This window comes from Miscanthus floridulus, chromosome 12, assembly GCF_019320115.1.
Source record: "Miscanthus floridulus cultivar M001 chromosome 12, ASM1932011v1, whole genome shotgun sequence".
Taxonomy (NCBI): Eukaryota; Viridiplantae; Streptophyta; class Magnoliopsida; order Poales; family Poaceae; genus Miscanthus; species Miscanthus floridulus.
The window spans coordinates 44709589-44726622 of record NC_089591.1 but is presented as its reverse complement, the minus strand read 5'-3'; the positions used below and the strand labels follow the sequence as shown (position 1 = coordinate 44726622).

The 17034-nt window shown below is 47.6% G+C and overlaps 1 protein-coding gene across 1 annotated transcript; it reads left to right on the top strand.

Annotated features, from left to right (window-relative positions):
• Nucleotides 1-1610: 1610 nt before the first annotated feature.
• LOC136495789 (putative UPF0496 protein 2) lies at nucleotides 1611-2537 on the top strand. Its single transcript, XM_066491617.1, has one exon. It carries the CDS (start codon nucleotides 1611-1613, stop codon nucleotides 2535-2537), a length of 927 nt encoding a protein of 308 aa, XP_066347714.1.
• Nucleotides 2538-17034: the final 14497 nt, after the last annotated feature.

Sequence of the window (17034 nt, the reverse complement as noted above, 5' to 3'; positions counted from 1 at the left end):
ATTGAGCCGCCCCTACAAATCCGAGCAATTTATACGGGGGCATTTGTAGGGGCGGCTCAATCATCAGCCGCCCCTACAAATAGCAACTCCGGGGGTGGCTGGTGAGTGAGCCGCCCCTACAAATTAGACCCATTTGTAGGGGCGGCTCGTATCACCAGCCGCCCCTGCTGTTCCATTTGTAGGGGCGGCTGGTGTCTGGGCTCCCGAGCACGCCACTGTAGGGGCGGCTCCATCACCAGCCGCCCCTACAAAAAAATGTTCCTCCCGTTGCTAAAAACTGTTTTTTACGTAGTGTGATTAAGTTTCTGAAATGTTTATTTGATCGGTTTATTTCACATTTGTCACATGTTATTAGCTAGCCACAGTAGTTCAGCCTGCGGAAGCCTGCAAGCTTTTAATTAACACATGTGATGCATGCTTGTAAAGTGCGCTATTTTACAATAGTTCAGGTTGTACAAGTTCTAACAAAGTGTGCTTAGCTTGTTCTTGCATTGGAGTGAGCCAGTGACGATGTACGGGAGATATAAAGGATGATGTCTTGTAGTACAATGTTACAACTACAAGCTTTCTGTTGGGGATTCCTTGTTCGTTTGTGTGTTGGGCAAGAGATGCTCCTCCTCTTGTGGAAGCAAGAGTAGTGCATTTCCAATGTGGCCAAGTACCACCGCATGAAATAAAAGAAACTAAACAAATTGAAGGCCAATAGGTTCCAACAAGCTAATAAGCCAGTAGGAGCTATATATACCAATTTCCTCTCATGTTTATATATTACCTCTTTCTTCAGCTCCGGGCATGGTTCACAAGGTGGGCAAATTGTTTGTTATATGATGTGCATAGTTTTGAAAATAGATCACCAACAAATAGATAACATTTTTTTTGAAAAAATGTACTTGTTTCTTGATTATCTGATTTGAAATAATTTAGTTATGATTTTGGATACTAAACCATCTTTGAAAACAGCTAGAGTCCTAAATTTGTCAATTTTAACAGTTGGAGGGGAGTCCAGCATCCAATTTCGTAATTTAGTACTTTATACCTATTTTAACACTTGAAGGGCGTCCATCGGTTTGCTTCACATTTGTCACGTGAATTAGCCACAATCTGTAAAGTGAGTGCACCAAATTCTCTTTGGGTTTCAGGACTTCTTACGGACTCTTGTGAACAAGAAGAAAAGATGTTCAAGAAGAACCCAACTACATACGCACGTGAAAATGCATTATATTGGTGCTGCCCATGCTGATCAGAGCTGAAGGTGTTTCTAGCAGCACGCGTACGAATACCTGAACAGTCGCAAAATTCTCTCGGGGTCACAGGAACAGCAGCAAACACCAAATCAAAAAAAGCTTTGCATCACTCCAGCACGCGGCGGCCGGGAAAGGACAGAGCCAAAGATACCGACCGACTGATGTGGAGTGCAGGAGAACGTTTGGTCATGCAAGCAAGAACGCGGCTGAAACCGCCTAATCCTCAGGCTATGCTGTTTGCATATATAAGGCCTGGAGCCCTCCATTCTAAGCCAAGCAAAGCAGCAGGAGATACTCCAGTACAGCTCTGCACTACTACTTGCTCCGTGAAGAACCAAGATTATCTCCATCCAAAGATAGATACATATGGCGGCTGAGGACATTGAAGAGGAGTACAACAGCACACTGCGCTCACAATCCAAGGAGATGGAAGCTCTTCTTGAGACTCAGGAGATCATCATCTCTCCAGTGCTTCATAACATGATGGTGCACCGAAGAACATCTTCAGAGATTGAGCTCGCAATGGCAAATTACTTCGACGCTACCACGGAGGCCCTAGAGATGTGCAGGCAGCTCCTCCAGAATATCAAAGACGCCCAAAGCAACTACCAATCCATGGACAGCTTCCTAGCTAGCATCTCAGCTTCCCATGCACTTGACTTCGCTTTCACAAGCAACAACCCTTTCTGCACCACAACACGAAGCAACTTGAGGCCGATCCACGACAAGTACTCCTGCATACTTCAGAGCATCAGGTCGAGCCACAGGAGACTAGGGAGGAAGCTCAAGATGGTGAAGGCCGTCAAGAAGCTCTCGCGTGCCTTGGTCGTCATGGCGGGCGGAGCGGCTGCCTTCGGCACGGGGGCGCACCTGCTGTTCTTCGGTCTCCTCCTCATCGGGACGGCGACCACGGGGGCGCTCAAGACGTGGCTCGCGGCGAGGGCTAGTACAAAGAAGCCGTCCAGCAAGACGATGTCGTCATTGCTTCAGCTGCAGGAGCAGCTCGACACAGCGGCGAAGGGCACCTACGTCGTTGGCCAGGACCTCGACACTGTCAGCAACCTCGTGGCGCGGCTCTCCGATGCCATCGAGCGGGAGAACGCCATGGCGAGGTGGTGCGCGGAGAGAGCGGACGAGAGGAGCTCGGTGCTAGAGATGGTGAATGAGCTCAGGCGCAGCTGCTCGAGCTCCAAGAGACTCACCGATGAGCTGGAGGAGCACGTGTGCCTGTTCCTTGCCACCATACATAGGGCTAGAAATTTGGTCATCCAAGAGATCTCCAAGAAAGCTTGATATGAAAATAAAAAATTATAAACTTTGCCATCAGATAGTCAAAATATTGTAAACCATGTTGTTTTGGCAATTGGAATGACGGTGTTAATTGTTATGCAGACAACAATTTTAGTTCATCTTTTAAGTCTTTCTCTCGTATATTGATATGGAAGTTAATTTTTTTTCTAAAAATCAAGATTGTCCTGTGGTATCTCTAGCAAGGGGTAATTTTAACAAAGGACAATCTAACCGAGAGAGGAATTGGAAAGGCGATCAAAAGTGTTATTTCTCTAACTGTAACAAAACCATTAAACATCTTTTCTTTGATTGCTATCATGCCAAGATAATCTAGAGATCTGTCTATATAGATACTGGGTTAACCCCTCTCAGCTCTGTATCCCACATGTTATGGAGTTGGTTATCAAATTTTGTTTTAAAAGAGAAGAAATATAATCTGAGGTAGCCGCATAATGTTGACAAATTTGGAAATGTCGCAATGATCTAATCTTTGAAAATTGTAAATATACATCTTTAATGCAGGCCATTTTTAGGACAATATGCAATGGATGTGGTTTTGGGCACACTGTAGCATGATGATGATACAAAGGAGTCTTTCCAATTAGCGAGCAGGAAATTAGAGACCACTACGTTGGAGCTATTCGCCTCTCATGGATGAAAATTTAATAATAGACCCTATCATGCATAATTTTGGCATTTTATGTTCCCTTGATTTATCAGCAATATCATTGAAACTATGTAATATCATAAACATTATGTGCGGACACGTAGAGGCGGGATTCTAATCCATTTTCTATAAAATGTTAATTCTTATTAGACAGCTAGATCCCCATGCTCTGTTGGTCCCTGGTCAAAAAAAAAAAACACAGGTCCATTATTAGGGCCGGTTTAGAGCCCTAAAAATGAGAACTCCTAAATCATCCTCCTCATTTGTCATTACCGTTGACTCTCCACTCCGCCCACGCGACTCCTCTACTGGGCGAGATCCGTCTCCCGCAATGGATTTCCCATCGCCCAGCACTTCTTTCCTCTCGATGAGGTCCTCGGTGGCCCTTCTCCTCTCAGCGAGGTTCAAGGAAGCTCCTCTCGGAAGACCCTACTGATGATGTGGAAATTCATGTCCCGGCGACATCTTGTCCCGTGAGAGCATGACTCCCTAGCCCAAAGGAAACAATGAAATGAAATAGTAAAAACAGGATTTACAAGAGTGAAAATGAAATACAATGGTGCCAACTGTCATTTTTGTTAATTTATAGGTCTTGTTTGATATGTAAGTTTGTTGGGCAATTGCAGCAAAACAAACTTAGCACACACCAAAATTCAAATGACATAACATGTGATTTCATTTTATGAGATGTTGAGTCGCACAAAGAACGTTTAAAAGCACTCTGGGAAGATATACCTGGTGGCAAAAGATAACTTGTGCACAAAAAAAATAGTTGGGAGATGTATTGAATAATGATATGGCATTACTTATCACCAAGAAAGTAGAAGGGCATGCCTTTAATATTAACTAACAGAATCACTCTTCCAGAATCACTACTTCATATCAATGCTAGCCTTATTTTGACAGATAATAAGATCACTGATGAAAAATTGACATTGTAACTTGAAACTGAAATGCGAATAAACAAAACACACATATAGTGCTGGTACATTTGATAGCCAGACTAGGTATTCATGGCATACATATGGATACCGAAGGACGTGCATGTTTACCTCATGGGCATTACGTCAAGCACCTCCTGTACGCTACCGATGTTGACGTCGGGTCCAGTCTCCGGTGTTGGAGGTGGGTGCTGCCGGGGCTGCGAATGCTGGTGTAGATGGCCGAGATGCCATGAACGGCTGTCGGTGCTCCCTTCCGTGGCTTCGCTTGTATTGCCGCCGACAGCAGCACAGCGGACGGCAGTGCCGTTGATGTCGTTGACGCACAAGAGCGTGCACGGCTGCGCCACTGGAGGAAGCATGCACAACTGACGGGAATGTCGTGGTACCGGACAGGGCCTCCATGTGGTCTTGGTGGCGTAGCCAGGGGCGGTCGGCAGGGCAGGACAGGGGCAGGGGCAGGGGCAGGTATGGTGTGGCGGCGGCAGAGGGGACAGGGCACTGTGGGCAACAGGGGTGTGGCAGCGGTGTCGGCGGGGGAGCGGAGCGGCTGATCGGTGCAGGGCGGGGGTTCTGTTTTTCTTTCATGAAAAGAGAGGGTGTGGACCTGTGGGGAGCATAGGGAACGGATGCAGACTGCGAATTGACGAGTGGGCTGCGGTGGGCGCACGGATTTCGACTTGCCCGTTACAAATTATAAGACGATTTAGTTTTTCAGATTTAATAGTTTTTACTATACACCAAAATAGAAGTTATATCTAGATACAAAATAAGAACTATGTATTTAGAAATGCCAAAAACATTTTATAATTTAAAACGAATAGAGTACTAGTTATTCAACGCTTGATTTGTACTTGATACAAGAACGCCGAGGATCAACGGTTCCTACGTGCAAATATCGGTAGCCCAAATCAAGACCTGGCGCACACACGAGTTGAAAGAACAAATCAAGCAGCAGCCACGACGATTCGCTGCTTCGGTTCAGGCAGTTGATCGATGATCAATCAGTTGTGGCCGTGCTTCTTGGCGTCCTTCTTCTCGTGGTGCTCGTGGAAGGCGAACCCAGCGGAGCCCACGGCGGCGACGGCAGCCACCTCCTCCTTGATCCGGTGGCCGTGCTCGTTCTCCGGGTCCTTCTTGGCCTTGTGCTTCTCATGCTGCAGTCACATACACAGGAACACATCGATGCATACCAGATCAAGAGCTGAATCATGCATCGATCAGGCGATCAATAAAGAAGTTGGATTTTGTTCTCACCAGAGCATATGCGCCGGCAGCAATGGCGCCGAGCTCGCCGAGCTGCTCCATGTGCTTGTGGTGCTTCTCCTTCTTCTCGTAGTCGACCTCGCCGGAGCCCTCCTCCTCCTTGCAGTGGTGGAACAGGTGGTGGTGGCACTACGGGAAACAGATCCTTTGCCGAGGGCTAAAAGTCGGGCACTCGGCAAAGAGCTATTTTGCCGAGTGCCGCACTCGGCAACGATATACACTCGGCAAGGCACTCGGCAAAGCCAGACACTCGGCAAAGGCCCTTTTTGCCGAGTGTCCGGCTGTCGGCAAACCCTGGCTCTCGGCAAAAAGTGGCGTCAGGTAACGGCCGCCGCCTGCCGTCCAGGTTTGCCGAGTGCCAGCGGGTAGACACTCGACGAACCACTTCTTTGCCGAGTGCCAGACCCTAACACTCGGCAAAGAATAACAGCAAACTATTTTTTTCTCACTTTTGAACTCCAAAATTTTTCTCGAGTCCTCCTACAGTACATGAGACTCCATGTCAAAATTTGGTACATTTTTATTGCTTTTTGCTATATTTAGTTACTTTATTTCATTTAATTGAATTTTTTCAGAAAATGCAAATTTGAACTGCACTTGCATCGAATAATGGAATTTAATGATTTCAAAAATGATATTCATGGTATTGAGTGTAGTGTGAGGCCATATCCAGGAACGGACCCGAAATTTCGAACATCTTGTTCACGAAACATGACGACAAACTTGCGGACGAATTGTTTTTAAATTCTATAAAATGCAAACGAAGTCCGAAAATCATGAAACTTGTCGAGATGTCATGATATCGTATGTGGAGGATGTGATAAAAATTTGAGAAAATTTAGTACACGTCATCATGTACGATGCTTACAAACCAGGACATCCCCTACAAAAAGAAAGTTTGGAGGTCAAAATACAAAAAAAAATGGTTTACCGAGTGTCATCTTTTGACACTCGGCAAACATGCTCTTTGCCAAGTGCCAGCTGCCAGGCACTCGGCAAAGTGTTCCGTTTGCTGAGTGTCCATGGGGACACTCGGCAAAGAGCGTGTCAAATTTTTTTAAAAATGTTTGCCGAGTGCCTCTCCGCAAGGCACTCGGCAAAGTGGTATTTTTTTTAAAAAAAATACGATGCAGTACGGTTTAGGGTTTAGATTTCAAAAAAAAGGAAAAAATGTTTGCTGAGTGCCCCGATCTGGCACTCGGCAAACCGGCAGCCCTAGTCCTTTGCCAAGTGCAAGATTGGGGCACTCGGCAAACGGCCCATCCACACTCAAATTGGCCACCCAACCGTTACCTCCCTCCCTCCCACACACGCACACACACACACACGCGCGTCGTCGTCCCGCCCCACCCCGCTCTGGCCGGCCTGCCGTCCCGCCCCGCCCCGCGCACGCCCCGCCCACGCATAGCGGCGCGCCCCCGCCGGTGTGCCCCCACCGCCTTCGCCTGCCCCACCCCGCCGACGCGCCCCTGCCACTCCGCCGCCCGCGCACGGCGGTGCGCCCCTGCCGGCGTGCCCCTACCGCCTTCGCCCGCCGGCCCGCCCACACCGACGCGCCTCCGCCGGCCGCCCCGGACACCGCGGCTCACCGGCGCCCGCCGCCCCACGCTCGCCGCTCCAACCCCACGGCCCGCGCCCCGGCCCATGGTAGTGCCGCCCCGGCCCTCTCGGCGTGACCCCGGTCGTCCTGAATGCGACCCCGGCCATCCTCGGCGCGCCCCCGACCGCCACGGCCATCCTCTCCCCGTCCCCGGCATGCCTCGGCCGATGAGTAGTAGAGTAGCAGTGGTAGTATGTTTAGTAGAAGTAGAGTTCGGTAGAGTAGTAGTAGTAGGTGGTTGAGGTGGTGGTGGTAGTAGTACAGTAGGTGGTTGTGGTGGTAGTAGTAGTAATAGGTGGTGGTGGTGGTGGTGGTGGTAGTAGTAGAAGAGTAGAGTGGCAGTGGTGGTGGTGGTGGTTGTGGTAGTAGAAGAGTAGAGTGGCGGCGGCGGCGGTGGTGGTGGTGGATGAATGTGACTTGGCAATGATATGTTGAATTGAATGCATATGTATATGTGGTTGTCGGCCATCGTGCCGTATGTTTTTTTGCAGGTTTTGGATACCTCACCGTGCAGGGGAGGATCTACCAAAATTTTTAACTGAGATAGTATTTTGTTCTTTTTTTTGCAGAGAAGAGCCGTCGTAGCTGAGCCGGAGTATCTCGATGACCCCGATCGTCTTCCTTGCCGCTGCGGGTCTGCCTGCACCGCGTCGCCTCGCCACTACACCGACCCACCACGGCCTCGCTAGCCTGACTCCACCGCCACCCTAGGTATAACTCCTCTTTCCGTGTCATGGTCATAGATCGCGTAACTCAGTTAGGCGTCTCCCGTTCGAAAGAGATATGGTTGGAGGTATGCAGATCTTTGCATATCTATGACCATATCTGTTTTGGATTGTCCACGTTTTTTGGACAGCCCGCGGATGCATAGATGGGTTAGTTTTCATGGTCTGTTCCGATCCGAGATAGAGTTTCAGCATCACCTCCCTGTTGTTCTCCCGATACGCACTCTTCTTTGGCAGGACGTGTATCTAGAGAACAGCGGGGAGGTGCTACTAAAATTCTGTCTTGGATAGGAGTAGAGCATGGAGACTAACCTCATCTACGCATCCACGGGTGGGATTAGGACCTATCCTCACCAATTAGACAGCAGGAACACCATGTAGATGCAATTGATGGTTACTTTGCTCGGTGACACATATGTTAGAGGATGGATGACCGTCAGTGGATGTACATGGGCCAGAGAAGTCAGAGTGATTACACCAATGAATGGATGAACAAGACCAATGCTTTCTTAAACAGTGCATTTGGCAAGGCTGCTAAAGGACATTGCCTAGTTTTGTGTCCTTGCAGCAAATGTGGAAGCAGGAGAAGGGTAAACAAGGTGGAAATGGGTAAACATCTTGTGAAGAATGGATTTATGCCAGACTACACCCGGTAGGTCCACCATGGTGAAGCCCATCATCTGAGAGAGGAGGTGGTGAGACCACGGGTGGAGGCTTTTGATGCTGATGTCGGGGTAGCAGACATGTTAGATGACTTTCACTAAGGACAGTTCGATGAGGGACATGAGAAGGAGGAGATGGAGGTAGCCGCACAGGCGTTCTACGACATGATGGACTCGGCACAGAAACCCCTTCACGATCGGTCAACGGTATCTCAACTGGATGCCATTGGACGCTTAATGGGGTTGAAGTCCGAGTTAAACTTGAGTCGAGAAGGCTTGGATAAGATGTTGGCCGTGATTGGCACCCTGCTTTCGGAGGGCCACATTCTGCCAAAGAGCATGTACGAGTCACATAAACTCCTTCGTGCACTTAAGATGCCGTATGAGCAGATATATTATTGTCTGAAGGGGTGCGTCCTATTTAGGAAAGAACATGAGCATGCAAAGTTCTGTCCAAAGTGTAAATCCTCTAGGTACCTAGAGGTAGACTCTGATGATGGTCAGAAGAGGCAACTTATGATCCCCGTGAAAATCCTACAGTACCTTCCGTTCCTACCGAGGATCCAACAGCTATACATGACCGAGGAATCCATGAAACAGATGACATGGCACAAAAATGGCAAACGGTATAATCCTGACAAGATGGTACATCCATCCGATGGTGAAGCTTGGATCCGCTTTAATGACAAACATCGTGACAAAGCAAATGAGGCTCGTAATGTACGTGTCGCGCTAGCAACAGATGGGTTCAATCCTTATGGAATGATGGCTGCCCCATACACATGTTGGCCCATCTTCGTTATCCCCCTTAATCTCCCCCCAGTGTTTCCTTTCAACGACATAACGTATTCTTGTCATTGATAATTCCTGGACACCCAGGGAGTAATATGGGTGTGTTCATGGAGCTCGTGTTTGATGAATTGGTCCGTGCTTGGGACGAAGGGGTATGGACATACGATCGAGCTACAAAGACAACCTTCAAAATGCATGTTTGGTACCACTACTCCCTGCATGACTTCCTGGCGTATGGGATATTCTACGCCTGGTGTGTTCACAGGAAGTTCCCATGCCCAATATGCAAGGAAGGTATGAGGTTCATTTGGTTGTAGAAGGGTGGCAAGTATTCGTCGTTCGACAGACATCGTCAATTCGTACCTCTTGACCATCCATTCAGACAAGACATCAAGAACTTTACGAAAGGTGTCAAAGTGACAAACCCTACACCATGGATGATGACTGGTGCCGAGGTTCATGCTTAGATAGATGCTCTCGTGCCCAATGAAGAAGGTAGTTTTGTGGGATATGGTGAGCAACATATGTGGACTCATATCTCGGGCATGACGAGGCTCTCCTATTTCGATGACCTTCTTCTGCCACGTAACATTGATGTAATGCACACTGAAAAGAATGTCGCCGAGGCACTTTGGGAAACACTCATGGACACTAAAAAGTCTAAGGACAACCCTAAGGATAGAGTGGACCTGGCAACGTTGTGCGATAGACCAAATCAAGAGATGCAGCCTCCTAGTCGTGGCAAGACCTGGAGAAGGCCTAAGGCCGATTTCGTCTTGAAAAAGGACCAAAGGAGGGAAGTACTTGAATGGATCCATATGCTAATGTTCCTTGATGGGTATGCAGTGAATCTAAAGAGGGGAGTGAACTTAGGCACTCTACGAGTCAACGGGATGAAGAGTCATGACTACCACATATGGATTGAGCGGCTTCTTCCGGTGATGGTTCGAGGCTATGTCCCGGAGCATGTCTGGCAAGTGCTGGTAGAGTTGAGCTACTTATTCCGCCAGCTTTGTGCCAAGGAGCTCTCTCAGGCCGTCATTGATGACTTGGAAAAAGTGACTCCCGTGTTGCTCTATAAGTTGGAGAAGATCTTTCCACCCGGCTGCTTCTTGCCGATGCAGCATTTGATTGTGCACCTCCCGTATGAGGCACGGATGGGGGGGCCATGCAGGACCATTGGTGCTATCCAATCGAGAGATGTCTGAAAACTCTTCGCAAAAAATGTAGAAATAAAGCCAAAATTGAGGCTTCCATTGCAGAGGCATTCATTCTAGAGGAGGTGTCGAACTTCATAGAGAAATACTACACTAAGAACCTTCCTAGCGTTTATAATCCACCCCCTCGTTACAATGCTGGCGAAAATGAATCGAACCTCAGCCTTTTCCAAGGACAACTCGGAAGCGTAAGTGCATCGACCACTAAGCAATTAAAAAATGAAGAGTGGCCCAGTATCATGCTATATGTGTTAACCAACCTTGTCGAGGTGCAGTCGTTCATTGGGTAAGTTCTGAACGAACTTGTTTCATTTCGCCATATGTCCTTGTTTCTTTGTCCAACCCCCTTGTTTCTCGTTGGTATAGGGAATTTCTTCGTCAATCCTGGCATGGATCAAGGCAACCTACCCCCGCAAGAAAATGATACCCTTCTTTCACAGGGTGCGAGACAAGAGAGCCCCGATTTCATTTGTTGGTTCAAACAAAAAGCCCAAACTGATGCGCCTATAAGTGACGAGCTGAGACAGGTTGCAAACAGTTGTGCCGTTAGGGTCAAGTCATTTACCGGCTATGACGTGAATAGATATTGTTTTCACATAGCAAGCTACGAGCAGAGTCGGCCCAATCGAAAAACCACAAACAATAGAGTTGTTACGCCCGGCACTGATTGACTCGACTATTATGGAAGAATTGAAGAAATCTATGAACTATCATTCTATGGTTCCAAACCTCTTACTCCTGTCATATTCAAATGCCACTGGGTTCATCCTAGAGTAACGAGACGGACCCCTAAGCTTGGGCTAGTCAAGATTTGATAGGATTCCATCTATCCAGGAAAAGATGTCTACATTATGGCTCAACAGGCCGTCCAGGGTTATTATACGTCATACGCGTGCAAAGACGCCGAGCATCTTAAGGGTTGGTCTATTGTGCACAAGGTATCGCCACACGGTAAACTACATGTCCCAAACGATGAAGATTACAACTTCAACCCAAACACATATGATGGAGAGTTCTATCAAGAAGAGGGGCTACAAGGGAGGTTTGACATAGACTTAACTGAAGAGATAGGAATGCAAGTAGACAATGAAAGAGATGATGACGAGGACGCTGGAGACGAGGTGTGAAATCTGAAGGACATACAAATGCTTAAGAGATTACGTTTAGGCAATGACAATGAAGACAACATTCCTCCTTCGGATAGTGTTGATGAGTTGGACAATGTTGATAGTGATGACGAGATCTATAATCCAGCTAATCTCAATCATGAAGATTATTTCTAATACATGTAATACTATGTTTTTTGTAATTATGTTTTGTTTATTTTTGCATATATTTCTAATACATGTATTACTATGTTTTTTGTAATTATGTTTTGTTCATTTTTGCACCTATTTCTAATTACGTCTTGTTTTTCTTTTTTGTTGCAGGTGATTGAACAAAGATGGCAGGCGACCGTCATAGGTCCGTGAACTCGATTTACCAAAGACCACGCTGGCTGCAGGAGGAGGCGAAGGGATCGGACAGGAGGAGGAGGACCGCTAGCCACAAGAGAGGGCCGTCTCCTCCCACGCCGCGTGAGGAGGAGCTTGAGGAGGAGGTGGCACCCGTGGACGAGTCGGACGAGGAGCTGGTTCGGTAGACGGACGAGGAGGGGCTGCACGAGGACGAGTCTCCTCCCACGCCATTGGAGGCGACAGGCACGGGTTCCGCTTCCTCCGACTCCTCTTCAAGTGTCTACTTGCGAGGTCCCGCGAGCCTCCCACAGGTTCCGCTTCCTCACCAACGCCCAGTGATTCGCCCCGAAGGGCAAAAGTAAGTAACTTTATATGTTATCACCACTACTTCATATGATATGATGAAAAAAAACTAATAATTTTTCTTAATCACTTGTGCAGGAACTGGGTGGTTGTGTCGGGTGGTAGCACACGGCTAGTTAACGGCATCCTGGGTCTTCTGTGCAGGCAACACTTCCCCAGCATTATCACGTATGCATCGAAGACTGAGCCGGCCTACTCGTTTGACCACTACGCCGTTGCCCTCGATGCGGAGTACCCCAACAAGGCGGCGCAGGTGAAGGCAGAGTTTTGGGTAAGTCTCACTCGCACAACATTGCTCAATACGTCGCATTCATTGGACTTTTCTTGAAATAATGAATGGATACATCGCTTTTGTATGTAGACTTATTACAGATGCGAGGAGGGATTTGAGGCTAGGGCAGAGCAGGTGACTACCAAAGCCTATAAAAAACTCGTCACCGACATGCATCATGAGGTGCGCATCCAGGCCATCATAACCTACTATGGGTCGAAGCTTGGAGAGAGGAAAACCAAGAAAGACGCAAGAGAGATATAGCTGACCCGGGAGCAGTACCTTGAGGTAAATAAAGAACATCAATATTGATTCGTTTTGAGATTAAGTTGGTTTAATTTGATCTTCTTATATGTCCAATACTTGATGACGTGTAGATGATCCCCTAGTGGTGCCAAGCGTATCCCGAGTGCTGGGCGATGATGGTGGAGAGGTGGTTCACAGAGGAGTACCTCAAGATGCATAGGGATGCCTGGAACCGTCGTTTGCAGATGCAAGGTCCAACACACCATCAAGGCAGCCGTAGCCTCGCCGGATACAAACAAGCATGGGTACGTGAATTCATTTATCTATTTTGACGCTCAGTTCTGCCTGATTTCTAATCATCGTGCTGTCTTTCTCACAGTCGGCGTCACATAGTGGCCAGGCTTGCTCGGACTTCTAGGCATGGTGTATGGCCCACAAGGGCAAGGCGACGTCCGACGTCTCCTTCAACCTGGAGGACCCGCCCGAGGCATACACGAACCCGAGCGTTCACTCCCGCATCAGTGAGTACACAGAGGTGGCGAGGTCGCACCATGGACCAGACCACGATCCGAGCACCCAGGACTTTGATGGAGTGGCCGTCATGAGGGCGGGGCAAGGCAAGAAGCATGGGCGGTTCTGGCTTGGCGATGGCGTCATCGACACGGCCACTACTCCCTCTCTCTCCCAGATCTGAGCACGGAGCGCGAGTGAGAGCCCGGCCATTCACACACTGCCGACCGCTGCACAGCACCAGGTCAACGAATTCTAGGTTATTCCTGTTTTACTCGTCATACATTGATCTTTACGCACCTTAATTAGCTTTGCATTACTGAAACATTGGAGTGAAATATTGCAGGCCCGGCTGGAACAAGAAATGAGGCAACGTCAGGAGCTGGAGGCCGGGTAGCAGAGGATGGCGGCCCAGCTGGAGGCCGAGCGGCAGGCCCAGGCGCAGAGGCTGACGGACATTATGGAGTTCCTATAAGGGCTTGGGCAACCTGTGGGCTTCTCTCTGCCAGCTGGGCTGTTGGTTCCACCTCTGCCTCCGCGTCCTGCAGCTACAGCTACTCCTGTGAGTATGAAAGTTTTTTACTTTCGCTTGTGCTTTGCTTGTATGGCCTCTACGTTCCTAGATTAGCTATCCAAATAATCTTATCTCACATGCAATCTTTTCTCTTTTGTGCAGTCTCTATCTGACGGTGGTTCGAATAATCCACCTCATGCACCTCCGAATGATGGAGTTGGGCCTTCACCACAGTTGCAGTGGCCAAGATGAGTGCACGTTGTATTTTTTTCATTTGTTGTTCACTTGGTGATGGACTTGTGATGCACTTGTGGAATTTGATGGACTTGTGGATTTATTTGGATGGACTTGAGCACTTATTATTATATATGTGATATATATTGTGATGGATGTGATATGTGCGGATGGATGTGTGGATGGATGAGATATATATGTGATGGATGAGATATATATGTGATATATGTTTGTATGAATTTATTTGTCATGATGGAATATAAAAAAAATAAAAATTGCCGTTTTGGGTCACTTTGCCGAGTGTTGGACCCCGTTGCCGAGTGCCATGGTCACAGCATTCGGCAAAGCTGGAAAAATGGGCACTTGGAAAACCATTTTTCCAGCTTTGCCAAGTGGCATGACCATGGTACTCGGCAAAGATTTTTTTTAAAAAAAATTCAAACTTTGCCGAGTGCCGGCCAGAGGGCACTCGGCAAAGAATTTTTTTAAAAAAAAATTCAAACTTTACCGAGCGCTGGCCAGGGGGCACTCGGCAAAGAATTTTTAGAAAAAAATAATAAAACATCTTTGCCAAGGGCCGAATAGAGGGCACTCGGCAAAGAATTTTTTTTAAAAAAAATAAAAAATCTTTGTCGAGTGCCTGCAGGGTTGGCACTCGGCAAACCGACCATCAACGGAGCCGGCGCCGTAACGGTCGTTTTTCTTTGCCGAGTGCCCCCGGGGCTCTCGGCAAAGCCTTTGCCGAGTGCCCGATAAAAGACACTCGGCAAAGAGGGCTTTGCCGATCAATTTTTTACCGTGTGTTCTTTGCCGAGTGCCGCACTTGGCAAAGGCTTTGCCGAGTGCCTCAGGTGCTCAGCAAAGAACCTGAATCCAGTAGTAGCATGATGATGATGCAAAGGAGTCTTTCCAATTAGCGAGCAGGAAATTAGAGACAGCTACGTTGGAGCTATTCGCCTCTCATGGATGGAAATTTAATAATAGACCCCATCATGCATAATTTTGGCATTTTATGTTCCCTAGATTTATCAGCAATATCATTGAAACTATGTAATATCATAAACATTATGTGCGGACACGTAGAGGCAGGATTCTCATCCATTTTCTATAAAATGTTAATTCTTATTAGACAGCTAGATCCCCATGCTCTATTGGTCCCGGGTCAAAAAAAAACACAGGTCCATTATTAGGGCCGGTTTAGAGCCCTAAAAATGAGAACTCCTAAAATCATCCTCCTCATTTGTCATTACCGTTGACTCTCCACTCCGCCCACGCGACTCCTCTACCGGGCGAGATCCCTCTCCCGCAATGGATTTCCCATCGCCCAGCACTTCTTTCCTCTCGGTGAGGTCCTCGGTGGCCCTTCTCCTCTTAGCGAGGTTCAAGGAAGCTCCTCTCGGAGACCCTACTTGATGATGTGGAAATTCATGTCCCGGCGACATCTTGCCCCGTGAGAGCACCACTCCCTAGCCCAAAGGAAACAATGAAATGAAATAGTAAAAACAGGATTTACAAGAGTGAAAATGAAATACAATGGTGCCAACTGTCATTTTTGTTAATTTATAGGTCTTGTTTGATATGTAAGTTTGTTGGGCAAATGCAGCAAAACAAACTTAGCACACACCAAAATTCAAATGACATAACATGTGATTTCATTTTATGAGATGTTGAATCACACAAAGAACGTTTAAAAACACTCTGGGAAGATATACCTGGTGGCAAAAGATAACTTGTGCACAAAAAAAAATAGTTGGGAGATGCATTGAATAATGATATTGCATTACTTATCACCAAGAAAGTAGAAGGGCATGCCTTTAATATTAACTAACAGAATCACTCTTCCAGAATCCCTACTTCATATCAATGCTAGCCTTATTTTGACAGATAATAAGATCACTGATGAAAAATTGACATTGTAACTTGAAACTGAAATGCGAATAAACAAAACACACATATAGTTCTGGTACATTTGATAGCCAGACTAGGTATTCATGGCATACATATGGATACAAAAGGACGTGCATGTTTACCTCATGGGCATTACGTCAAGCACCTCCTGTACGCTACCGATGTTGACGTCGGGTCCAGTCTCCGGTGTTGGAGGTGGGTGCTGCCGGGGCTGCGAATGCTGGTGTAGATGGCCGAGATGCCATGAACGGCTGTCGGTGCTCCCTTCCGTGGCTTCGCTTGTATTGCCGCCGACAGCAGCACAGCGGACGGCCGTGCCGTTGATGTCGTTGACGCACAAGAGCGTGCACGGCTGCGCCACTGGAGGAAGCATGCACAACTGACGGGAATGTCGTGGTACCGGACAGGGCCTCCATGTGGCCTTGGTGGCGTAGCCAGGGGCGGTCGCCAGGGCAGGAGCAGGGATGGTGCGGCGGCAGCAGAGGGGACAGGGCAATGCGGGCAACAGGGGTGTGGCATCGCTGTCGGCGGGGGCAAGGCATAGGCGGGCGGCGGGCGTGGAAAGGGTGTGGCAGCGATGTCGGCGGGGGAGCGGAGCGGCTGATCGGTGCAGGGCGGGGGTTCTGTTTTTCTTTCATGAAAAGAGAGGGTGTGGGCCTGTGGGGCACATAGGGAACGGATGCAGACTGCGGAATCGACGAGTGGGCTGCGGTGGGCGCACGGATTTCGACTTGCCGGCCCTAGTTGTTTGATATAGACGATTTAGTTTTTTCAGATTTAATAGTTTTTGCTATGCACTAAAATAGAAGTTATGTCTAGATACAAAATAAGAACTATGTATCTAGAAATGCCAAAAACATTTTATAATTTACAATGGATAGAGTACTTGTTATACATCTCTGGTAAGTCATAAGTTAAAAGTCTGAAAGTTTAGAGCATCTCCTAGAGTTCTAATAATTTCTTTCCAAAACCATGAAGTTTTTCAACTTATCAAAAAGTATTCAGGCAACTCGTTCTCTATATGCATGCGATGATGATGCAACATTTAGCATTCAGGCAACAACAAGTCTTAAACTAAGAATACGCATACTAAGCTACTAAGCTAGCTCTAATGACTAAGGTACTAA

Coding starts and splice junctions, on each gene's coding strand:
- LOC136495789 (XM_066491617.1), top strand. CDS start 1,611: ATGGCGGCTGAGGACATTGAAGAGGAGTACAACAGCACACTGCGCTCA.